Genomic DNA, 12,384 nt, shown 5'->3' with positions numbered 1-12,384 from the left:
TTTAAATTATCACTACAAAGTCTATTTATAAATTTTTCAATATTGTATAAAAGTCTATATTCACAATCACTTTCACCAGTTTCTTCCAACGCTTTCCTCAGGATGGCTATAGCTTCACATGTTTGCCACTTTGTAACTGGAATTCATTTTTTCCTCCTCCTCCTTGGTGAAATTATCAGTAACAGACTGGGCAATTTCTTCATCTGTTAAAGCTGTAGTAACATGTAGCTCACCATCTATGTCCACCCATTCATTAAACTCCTGTTCACCCATGTCTTCGGGCTTTTCAATGTGATCAGTATTGTGACTTAGTTGTTCATCATGAATCATTAATCCACAGTTTTTGAAACAGTTGCTAATGCATGTTTCGGAAACTTCATTCCAGGCACTCATTGTCATATGAAGTGCATCTAGAACAGTTATCTACTTTGTGATATCAAATGATGTTCCCAAACCTTCATCTATAGACTGGATGTTTCTTCACCTCATATCCGATCTATAAAAGGTCTTAAAGGTTTTTATTATTCCCTGGTTGAGAGATTGAATCAGTGATGTGGTATTTGAAGGTAGAGAAACTAATTCAATGTTTTTGAAAGTCATCTTTGGATGAGCGGGGCAGTTGTCCAAAACCAATGCAATTTTTTGTTTTTCTTTCCAGTTTCAAATCCCATTTACGAAGATAATATCATACGTTTCTATAATTTGTAATTTATCTTTTACACTCAAATTCACTCTCTTTCTGTTCACTAAACTTTTTTTTTTTTTTTATAGTAAAATTTAAAACAGTAAAAAATATAAGCTTCAATCAATAAAAAAGCACACGGCACACACAAATTGGAACTAACATGACACATGCAAGCAAGAAATAGAAATGAAGAGCAGATTTCAGCGAAGGGGGAAACACATTTCACCATAATAACATGAAAACACAGAATTCCAGCTATCGATATTATCGCAAATGAATAAGATTGAGCCTACTACCCATTTATTGCACTTACAGAAAAGCCCAATAAACCAGAAATTGTAAATTGTTTTATGGTTGTGAACTCCAGAAATGTGCTTTAGAAAAATTTTCATCTAGTAAACGATGAAAGTGTAGTGCATTTTATTGATTTGGATCGGTTCTTCGAAATTTGATTCTATTGAACGGCTGATTTTAATAACCATTGATAACTAAACATTGATGGGACAGAGGGCGCTGACTCTCTTTAAAAATTACAGCTGTGAATTACAAGCTCCAAAAAAGCGATAAGTGTTTGCCTTTTTATTTACCTAATTGTTATTTTATATTGTACTTTACGCGTAGTCTTATAGTTATTGTTATGCTGGTTATTTTTATTTTTAATTTAGATAAAGAGTTTTTGTAGATTACTACTGAATATACGTTAAACCGTTATTTTGTTCGAATCTTGCAGCCATTGTTTTTGTATAGAGTAGTAGGGAATTCAAATTTTTAATTGTGGTAACTAGACATCTCTAACGTATAATTATATAGCGTAATACACATCACTGCATTTAGGATTCTATTAGATAGCTATAGTTGACAATTAATTAATTAAATTTATTGATCTTATTAATTTAAAATATCATGCCCCAGACTAGAGTAGCAAAGCAACAGGCACAAAGCGGCAGGAGTGCTGTGACTCGGGGGAGAACTGAGGGGGGCAATTCTCCAACGTATCACAGCCTAAAAAAATGTGCAACTTGTGAAATGTTTGCCAAACTCTCTGGAACAGAACATTATCTAGCCAAGGAGGATGTCTTTGTGTGTGCCAGGTGCAGAGAGTGTCTAGAAATTAGGCATCAACTCAGCATTCTACTGGGCGTCTGAGAGCTTGAGGTGTAGGGTAGATGCCCTCAGAGAAATTAATATGAGGGGCCCGTCAAGCTCTCAACTGCCCAACTCAACACCAGAGCTCACACCTGGGCATCAGGCAACACAGCAGCAATCTCCAAGGCAGAATGCGCTGGTCCCAAAGGAACTAGTTATTGTTGGTGACTATTGTCAGGGAGATGGGGAATATATTGTGTAAAAAGAATAGATGGAACAGGACAAGTGTATATCTGCCAGGGCCAAACGTTGATAACGTTGTAAAGCATATATCATCTTTTAAGGGCACAAAGGGTGATATTGTTGTACACGTTGGCACCAATGACATTAAGAGTAGGAGATCTGCAGATTTACTTAACAAGTATAGGTCAATGTTGCAAAAAAGTCGTGAGTTAGGGTTAAATTTGAAAGTGTCTGCAATTCTGCCCAGACATGATAGGAGGGAATACATGATGAGAACCTTGTTAATCAATTCGTCCCTGGAGGGAATGTGCAAGGCTCAAGGGGTAGAATTTTTTTCAGCGTGGTCTGTGCTTGTTAACAGGAGAGACTGCTTCTACAGGGATGGGATACACTTAAATAGAAAGGGTGCAAGAATATTTGCTGATGCTATCGAGGCAGTGTTAGGTGGGTCGGAAAACTGCTAGCTTGGGGGGATTCACAGACTAAAAGGTTAAAAGTAGCTGCAGGCAGAGGTGAAGGTGATTCTTGCACTACTTCTATTAGAATAAGCAGCGGCGTGGAGTGAGGGGTGTTGGGCGTTTCAGGGACTGATGGCAGTCATCGTGAAACAGGTGCGTATATGGGATGTGTTAGGGTAACTAATAAGAAGAATAGGTACATGTATACCAATGCTAGAAGTATAGTAAATAAATTTGATGAATTTGAAGTGTTGGTCAAGACATCAAAGGCAGATATTGTTGGGATAGCAGAGATGTGGTGTCACACAGATATAAGGAATGCAGAACTGGAATTTGGGGAGTACAATGTGTACAGAAAGGATAGACAGGATAGAAAGGGAGGAGGTGTTATGCTGTTAATTAAGAAAAACAAAATCAAAAGAAGTGCATCCAGTTGATATAGATGAACAGTGCACTGCTGAGTCAGTTTGGTGTGACATAAGCGCTGTGAAAGCAAAAATAAGAGTAGGCTTAATGACTCGAATGACTACAATGAACAATTGTACAGAGAAATAGAGTGGGCTAGTAAATCAGAATGTCTTATAATGGGGGATTTTAACTTCCCAGATATTGACTGGAACTTGTGGGTTGGTCATTCACACACTAGTAAGACTTTTGTGGATTTATTGGATGATTGTTTTCTGCAGCAGCAGCATGTTCGAGAGGCAACCAGAGAGGGTAATACTCTTGATCTGGTTATCAGCAGTGATCATTTGTGTGTATTAAGAATTTGCGGATAAAGGAACCACTAGGTGGCAGTGATCACAGTGTACTGATGAGGGATTTACTTAAAGATATAATTACCATCAGGGGTAAAGGAAAGGGTTTTTGCTTCCGTAAAGGTGAGTACAGTGGTCTCAGACAGTTTTTAAATTCTGTACAGTGGGATCAACTGACGATGTTACCAACAGTAAATTCTAAGTGGGAAGCATTCAAGGAATTAATCGTGGGTGCTACTAAAAGTTTCATACCTATTAAGAAATATCGTTCAAGGTTTAGGTCTAAATGGTTATCAAATGAACTAATGAGACTCGTGACAGAGGAAAAATATTCATGGGTGCATATAAATTATCAAGCGACTCAAAAGCCTGTGGCAGATATAAGCTAGTCTGTAATTAGGTCACAAAGGAGGTTAGGCAGGCGAAGGCAGATTAAGAGAAATCTTTGGCAAAAGATGCTAAGAAAAACAGCAAGGATTTCTTTACTTATATAAAGGCTAAAAAGAAGGGGATGAATCTGATTGATCCACTTGATATCGATGGTTCGACTGTTGATGATCCTGCTCAGATAGCAAACAAACTGAATGAGTATTTTGCATCTACATTCACACATGAGGAGTTATTAAGGTTTGAAAATGGCAGAAGGTTATCAAATTGTAGCAGGGTGCTTAATGATTTTGTAATAACTGAGAGCAAAGTGGAGGAGAAATTATTGAAGCTAAACATAAGAAAAGCACTGGGGTGGATGGGATCTATCCAGTTATATTAAAGGAGGCGGCAAAGCAACTAAGCAAACCCTTAGCCATAATTATGAGAGCATCCTTGGACTCAGGGGAGGTCCCCACGGACTGGAGATGTGCAAATGTATCCCCAATTCACGAAGGGGGATCAAAGGGTGACACGAGTAATTACAGGCCAGTTAGTTTTAACTTCTGTTCCGGGTAAAATAATGGAGTCACTGGTTAAAGATGCATTGCAGGATCATCTAGACAAGACTGCAGCAATAATTCAGACACAACATGGGTTTGTTAAGGGAAAGTCTTGTCTGACAAATTTGATAGGATATTATGATGTTGTTACAAAGGAACTGGATGCAAAAAATAATTTTGATATCATATATTTGGATTTCAGTAAAGCTTTTGACACTGTTGCGCATGGAAGACTATTGTACAAATTGGAACAGAATGGTATTAAGGGTAAGTTGCTGCAATGGATAAAAGGATGGTTGAGTGGGAGAAGACAGAGGGTGGTAATCAATGGGTGCTGCTCTTCGTGGACTAATGTTATTAGTGGCGTCCCACAGGGTTCGGTGTTGGGTCCACTGTTGTTTTGTATACCTTCATCAATGATATTGATGAAGGTATATCAGGCTTAATGTCGAAGTTTGCAGATGGTACAAAGGTTGGCAGGGTTGTTAATGACAGTAATGGCAGTGTGCTACTGCAACAGGATCTAGATAATTTGGGCAGATGGGCTAAGAAGTGGCAACTGAAGTTTAACCTTGACAAATGCAAAGTACTGCATATGGGTAGAAGTAACCCCAGCGAAATGTACCAACTGTGTGGTACTACACTTAAGGTGGTAGAAAATGAAAAAGACCTGGGAGTAATTGTGCAGTCAGATATGAAGTTTTCTGAGCAATGCAGACAGGCTGCCAGGGCAGATCATGGGGTTTTGTCAATGATATATAGGAATTTTGCTAGCAGGGAAAAGGAGGTGATTGTCCCTCTGTATAAGGCAATGGTCAGGCCACGCCTTGAGTACTGCGTTCAGGTCTGGAGGCCTCATTTTAGGAAGGATGTAGATTTGCTTGAGCGTGTACAGAGAAGGGTAACAAGGTTGGTGAGGGGAATGAAGGGATCCTCTTACCAAGAGAGGCTTAAGTCCTGCAAATTGCAGTGGCTGGAGACTAGGCACCTGTGCGGTGATCTGATTGAGGTGTATAAGGCCTTGAATGGGTTGAGTACGCTGAATTGTGATGGGATCCTTCCACTTGTACAGATTATGAACCTAAGGGGACATAAATTCAAATTAAGGAAAGACAGATGTAGAATAGATGTGCGGAAATTTGCCTTTAGCCAGCGGGTGGTTAATTGCTGGAACAAACTTCCATCTGTCATTGTGGAAGTTGATAAGTTAAATAAATTTAAGGAGGAACTGGACAGGCATTTGGAGGAATGGTGTGATTTTTTTTTTTTTTTTTTTTTTTTTTTTGGCTGATGCTGCATAAGCTCATACGCTTGCTTTCTTGCATCACATGCCACTACTACTATAACCGACGCTTACTGTACTAATATTTTTTTCTCTGTAATATTTATTTTGTTTTTTGAATCTGTCTTTTTAACAAATTATTGAGAATTATAAAAATATTGGAGGTACATAAAAATAACTCATCACTGATAGTGAGTAACGTTGATCTTTATAACAAGGGAATTTTGTCAATCCCTTGATGCTCATTATAACCAAGTTCAACCGTATTTCATTTTAGAAAACATCTGTTTGCATTTATAGTTATTTTTCATTGGAACATATTAGAAATCATTAATGAAGAAGATTACATGACAGGATTTAGTTCCATTCCTGAATGCAGAGGAATGGCAAAAGTGGGAGAGTTGTGGGATTAGATCAATCCAGATATCATAGAAAATAAAAATTTTACTGTGGAATAAGAAATAAAGATTCAACAATTTTTTTTTTTTTTTTTTTTGTGGTTCTTGTGAAAAAGGTTGATGTTACGTAGGTTTACCATCCCTGAAACTATAGTATTACTTTAGTTTTGTATTATTTTTTTCATTGTTTATTACCGTTTTATTTTATTTCTGACATTATTACCTGTTTCTGAACTTAACTGTCTCCCCACCCACATTATTTATAGTGATTGATAACTGCAAACAATGTTGAATTTAATATTATCCAACTTTCATGTGAATTTCCACAAATTTTCTGAGTCTTCAATGCAATAAATAAAATAATGGCAATGTATACCCATTTTTCTTTAGATTTGTGTTATTGGTTGTGTTAATAGAACAGAGAACATAACAGAAGTGTGTTATGTTCTTTGTCAACAGTAACAGTGATGGCAGTCTTTGTTGGTGCATTTTGCAATTTAAAAGATTATATTATTTACGATACTGACATTATAGCACACAATTTTAAACTGTTTTTACCATTATTCCAAAATCGAATGCCACACAAAGTAGCCCACATAACTTTACATGCCTGCTGGAGGGCTAAGAAATGCATACTGACAATTCCTCAGGCTGTTAACTTATTGGAAACATGAGGAAAGCAAATTCACCTTATGTAAACAGTTGGGTAAGGTAGTCAGCTGATATAAATGCACCTGTCCAGATGATATGATTTCTTTGAAAGGATTTCTGGGTTTCTGCAGAACTGGCCTATGTAAGGTGAAATTATGTTTAAAATATGAAACCAGTGAAATTATGAATATATAAAAGTTAATGACTTTTGACCATAGCTGCATACTCCTATTATTGTAAGTTTAAAAAAATTTATTTCTGACTTTATTACCTGTTTCTGAAATTACTTTCTCCACACATTATTTTTAGTTTATTGATTAATAGCTGCAAACTAGTTAACTTAATATTTATTCATTTACTATGTGAATTTCCACAAATTTTCTGTTCGCTGCAACAAATAAGATATTGACAATATATAATACACTCAGTGCTCACTTTATTTGGTATGTCACATGTAAATAAGGAATGGCCTTGTGTTATTTTAATGTCAACTGCTAACATGTGCCTGGGGCAGTTGCCAGTAGTTGATATTCAGGTAGAATAGGGAATTGCACAAACCAAGAGATATGCCACCACAAGGGAAATAATAGCCTAGTTTAATCAAGGAACACTGCAACAGGCATTCATGCATGTGATGTTAGGTTTTGCACCATTTAAGTTACAGTAGGAAACCTTTATTGTGCACTGTTGTTGTTTGTACACAACAAGAAATATGCTTACAGTGAATATGTAGCATCAGAACTGGACACTATTGGCTTGGAAAATGTCTGACATGAATTCTGTTTCCAAGTTCAAAGTCAGATGGCGGGTTGGGCTATGGCAGGAATTCATTGCTGCCATACACCCCCCCCCCCCCGTTATAAACAGAAGAGGTTCTGCTACCACATTAGGTATGTGAGCCAAATAAAGTGGGTCTGAGTGTATGTATACCTGTTTATTAAAATTTTAAAATCTATTTTTGTCCTGTAGCAACCCCAGCTGAATCCATTTAATGATTTGCCACATACAACTCGCTATTATGAACACTTCAGAAAACGCATAACTTTACCAGTATGGGAGTATAAGAATAAGTTTCTTGATCTGCTTAATAAAAATCAGACTATGGTTCTAGTTGGTGAGACTGGATCTGGAAAGACAACACAGGTAAGGCCACTTAATTTTATTTATCTGTAATTGATTTGATCATTTTCATGAAAGTTGTGTGTAAACAAATTGTGTAAAACACTGTGTTCTAGGCAGTGATTTTGTTTTGGTCCTTTTGACTTAAAACTAATTTTCATGGTAGATATTCTATATTCTACTTTAGCCTCTCAGTGGTGAAAAATTCAGTTAAATCATCATAAAATTAAAACCTTGATAAGATACAGAAATTAGGTACTCTTTGTTTTACATTTAATTATTATATAAAATTGTTTCTTGCCTTTATTATTATTATTGATGTAAAATGGCTTTTTGTGTCAGTTATTATTATTACAGTGTATCCTCATTAATTCAAAGTTCAGTGGTCTCAAGTATTTTCATTTCAGTTTAAATGGATTCAAAGTATTTTCATTTCAGTTTAAATGGATTCAAAGTATTTGAACAAAATTAGTACTCCAGTGTTATTCAATCAAAATTTTTTAGTCAGATACCCTTATATTACTGAACTGCTTATCACCTTTATGGGCCAAAATATACACCATTATTTTTACAGTGCTTTCATTTAAGATATTAACTGTGTTAGACATTTATGAATCATAATTGTTTAACATGTTTAATTTTGTTTTACTGTAATTTTTAGTACCCACATTTAACCCTTTGCAGTATTATTTTCACTGTCTTTCCCATGAAGTCCATCTCTAACAAATGACTAGTTGAAATTAAAAAATTTTTTTCGGGTTTACATGAGCTAATATATAAAACAGCACGAGAAATGATTTAAAAACTCTAATGCAGTATTTCTTCCTGGAAAAAAATTTCACAAAACCTATCAGGATAATTGATGTTTTTTACTTGAGAGTCCCCATGAGTTTCCTTTTTCCTCCTCTCAGTTTCTTTAGGAAGGCCTAACGATTTCCCAATTTTGCAACCAGAAAGGCCCTTTATTAGATCTTGACAGCATGTCTAAACAATACATTCTAACAGAGAGTATAAGTAACTTTGTGAACTTCTGCACTGAAAAAAAATCCACTGCTTTACAGGAAAAGATCCACTTAGTTTTTCAAATTGTTTATATGAAGTATAAATGGATGGCAGTACAGCAGGAAAAGCACATTTTATAATCAGGAATGCTGACAATCACACTAGTTTTCACATTGTTGAGAAGGAGAAAAAATAAATAAAAACATCCCCCTGCCATTAACTATTGAATTTAATTTTTCTGATTTTTTTATGAGTAAGTATAAATAAATAGCAGTACACCAGGAAAACAAATTTCATAATCAGAAATGCCAACAGTTGCATTGGTTTCTATATTGGTAAAAAGGATGAAGGGGAACACTTCCAGCTGATAACAATTGAATATAAACATAGAATTAGTTTTTCAGATTCTTTATATGAATTATAAATCGATTGCAGTACAATAATTTTGTCAGAACAGCAGGAAAACAAATTTCGTAATCAGAAATGCTGATGTTCTCAGTGCCATGACATTCTACTGAAAAGTTAAAAAAAACAATGCTGTATGTTCTTAATAATTGAATATAAACATCAGCAAACATATATTTAGCTTTTACAATTGTTTATAAGAAATACAGATAGATGATAGTACAGTAATTGCACCAGTACAGCTGGAAAACAAATTCTGTAATCAGAAATGCTGATGGGAACACTGGATGCAACATTGGATAGAAAGTGGAATTTTATGGTGTAACATTGAGTGCAACTTTGGACCACAACCGGCTAATAATGCTCTTCAGTCATCATGTTAATCCATTGTTGATCAAGTGGGGTCATTTTGACTCATTTTTTATATATACAGTCCATTCCAGTTATTTGGGACACATCGGGACTAGTGCGTTTTGGCCCAATTAAGCAGCTACCCCAATTATCCGAAGTTTCACATAAATAGTTAAAAATACAATGTACCCCCCCCTTTACAATTGGTTCACTGTACAATCAAATCACGTTACGATGAACTCACCATAGTAAAGTACCGTTCACTATACGATGTGCAGTAAGCACCGGTCATTGTGATCACGTTTGTGAATTGAATTTTAATTCTATTAAACTGCGATTCTAATTAGCGAAAATAGGTGGAATATAATCCACAGGCTATAAAAGCAAAGATATATTAAGCGCAGATTTACCCTTTATTACCTTACCAATAAAAAAATTAAATGATACATGAAAATCGGAAGAATATACGTGATAATCGGAATAATTAATACGTACTGTAATATGCACATACGAACTATTTGACATTTCTGTTCGTTTACATTTGTGGGTGGGGGAGTTAAAATTTAAAACAGTAAAAAGATAAGCAATCAATAACAAAGAACACGGCACACACAAATTGCAAGTAACACAATACGCGCAAGTAAGAACGGAGTAACAAGTTACAAAGCTTTAAAAATACGAATGAAGAGAAGATTTTTTTATATGATTGAAGATTTCATGGAAGTGTAAACACATTTCACCATAATAACCCACATAATTCCATCTGTTGGTATTATCGCAAATTCAGTAAGATCGAGTTTACTGTCCGTTTATGATAGATTTCACTAACAGAAAAGCCCAATAAACAGGTGACTGCTAATTGTTTTATGGTTGTGACCTCCAGAATTTCGACCGAACCATGTGGTACCGTCGGAGACAATCGTAGGGTAATCTCCAGTTCTGCGGTCTCCTGCCCCGATTAAACGGCATGCTGTCCCAATTAAGCAAAGTAAACCCTGGCTATTTTCTCGATTGGTTTCTGTTTTTTAAGATTTGCCCCAAATAAATGGCTGCCCCGATTAACCGGTGGCCCAAATAACCGGAATCCACTGTATTTATTTATATTGTATGAGTGGGTTTTTTTTAACTAATTTTCTTACTTACAAATTTGAGGTCTCCATTGAATAGAGTGAAAGTGTGCTATGAAGTTGGCAGTGTTGTGTGTGAATTTATGCAACTGCCAACAGGATAAATGCAAAGAACAATCTAGTATACATTTCCTTGCCAAAAGTATTGCAAGACCAAAAGATCAATAAATGTTGAGGAATTGTGTTATCTACAGCTGCATTGAATATATTTGTTGTATGTTGAGAGCTTTGCAATGAATTGTCTGCTTTGAGATCTGGCAGGCAAAGAATGGTAAAAAATGCCAGCTAACAATGGGTTCTTCATATGATGGAATTGGAATTGCCAGTAAATTGGCAATTCCTGCTTACAACAAAACTGTTTAAGTGAAAGTGAGCTTCATCTGACCATAGGATAGTTGAAAACCAACTTTCAACTTATGTAGCCTTTTCAGTCATCTGGCGTGTATAGTCAGATATGAGATATGGTTCCAGCTTGGAGATGTTTACCCCTCAGAAGAAAAGAAGTAAGTTAAGAAAAGTCACCCGAAAGTGAATTTTTGACTTATTCCATGTTTCTTGTAGTTTAAAACGTGTTCTAACTGGCATAAGTCTAAAACCTATTTATTAACATAAATATTTTCAGACTTATTTTATCTCATATCAGAGAGGAGTAACTGACTTGACCTGAAGCAAAAAGTGGATTGTCCTTACAACTAAAGTGAGGACATTCCACAAGTCAGTTTCACACTATATCTTACTAGTGATCAGCTAGAAATTTCTTTAATTTGCTTATTGTTTGATAGGATGGAAGAAAACAGAGTCCCAACTTTCATGTTGTGAAAGGCCAGAGAAAAGAAACACTTTCTCAATGCCACCTTCAGAACATTAGAAAGATTTTATCAAACAGAAGATAAATGTCATAGTTAATGGTAAGACTCAACAACACTGTCAGAGGTCTGTAGCAAAGGGACATAAGTCACTTACAAATGTTTTATTAATATAAATGGCTCTAAACTTGTTTGTAAACAGTTCTTTTTTGAATGTGTTTTAATTATCAAATGGAAGATTAGCATGGGTGTTAAAAACTTGAAAGGATGTTGATCACTCCTTGGGAGGACTTCACAACAAAAACATGCGAAATAAAGCTTGGTATTGTTTATAAACAATTTTGAATTGGCAGATGCCATCATAGAGAGCAGTTCTGCTGCAGTGAACTCTGTACAATTATATTCAAGATTGAAGGAAGATTTGAATTAAGTGGTTAGTAGACAAATTTTAGTTTTTCTGTAATATGTTTAGATAACTTGTAATTTTCTTTTTCTCTAATTATATAAATTTAATTTTGTGAAGTTATTTCCTGTTTAATTGAAAGTGAGCTTCATCTGACCATAGGATAGTTGACAATCTGTAATATTTTCTAAATTCAATTCTTCCCTTTCTAAAATTAATTCCACTAGGTTTTATTCTTTTCAGTATCTTGTAAACCCAAATTTTTAATTTCAGTAGCAGGTAAAGTAATCTCTATTATTTTCTTGATTTAAATTCTGTAAAATTAATTCTATGGTATTTTCTTGGTTTAATAGTTTAATGGTTGTTACAAAATCCACATTGAATACTCCGTCTGAGAATACACGACACAGATGGAAATGACCATAGGCAATTCCCATACGAGTTCATTGCTTTCATAGCCAGTGGCAGGTATTTAAAGGTCAGTCTAGTTGATAATCTAAGTGATGATTCTTTTCTTTGTTCCCAATGTAAGGAGCATACCAATCTCAAATTAAAATTTGGTGCATTACTACATGAATTTGAGTTGCTGAAGCAACAGGTGCTTCCTATAGAGACAAATATAACTGGGGAATTGTCAGGAAATCAAGTATCTAGTTGACCTGCCAGGTGAAGTGCAGCCGA

The 12,384-nt window shown here is 35.4% G+C and overlaps 1 protein-coding gene across 2 annotated transcripts in view; it reads left to right on the top strand.

Moving 5' to 3' along the window:
* The window catches only part of Dhx15 (DEAH-box helicase 15), a 190,238-nt gene that overhangs the window by 19,874 nt on the left and 157,980 nt on the right, over nucleotides 1-12,384 (top strand). For both annotated transcript variants that reach the window (XM_090377960.1, XM_090377959.1), the window contains exon 3: nucleotides 7,460-7,633. In XM_090377960.1, the coding sequence (XP_090234086.1) occupies nucleotides 7,460-7,633 (174 nt within the window). The remainder of the gene's footprint in view (nucleotides 1-7,459; nucleotides 7,634-12,384) is intronic.

Source organism: Mastigoproctus giganteus, chromosome 7, assembly GCF_048544385.1.
Source record: "Mastigoproctus giganteus isolate SK-2022 chromosome 7, ASM4854438v1, whole genome shotgun sequence".
In the NCBI taxonomy this organism is placed as follows: domain Eukaryota; kingdom Metazoa; phylum Arthropoda; class Arachnida; order Uropygi; family Thelyphonidae; genus Mastigoproctus; species Mastigoproctus giganteus.
Note: the sequence above shows the minus strand (reverse complement) of the source record. Positions and strands in the feature narration are given on the sequence as shown.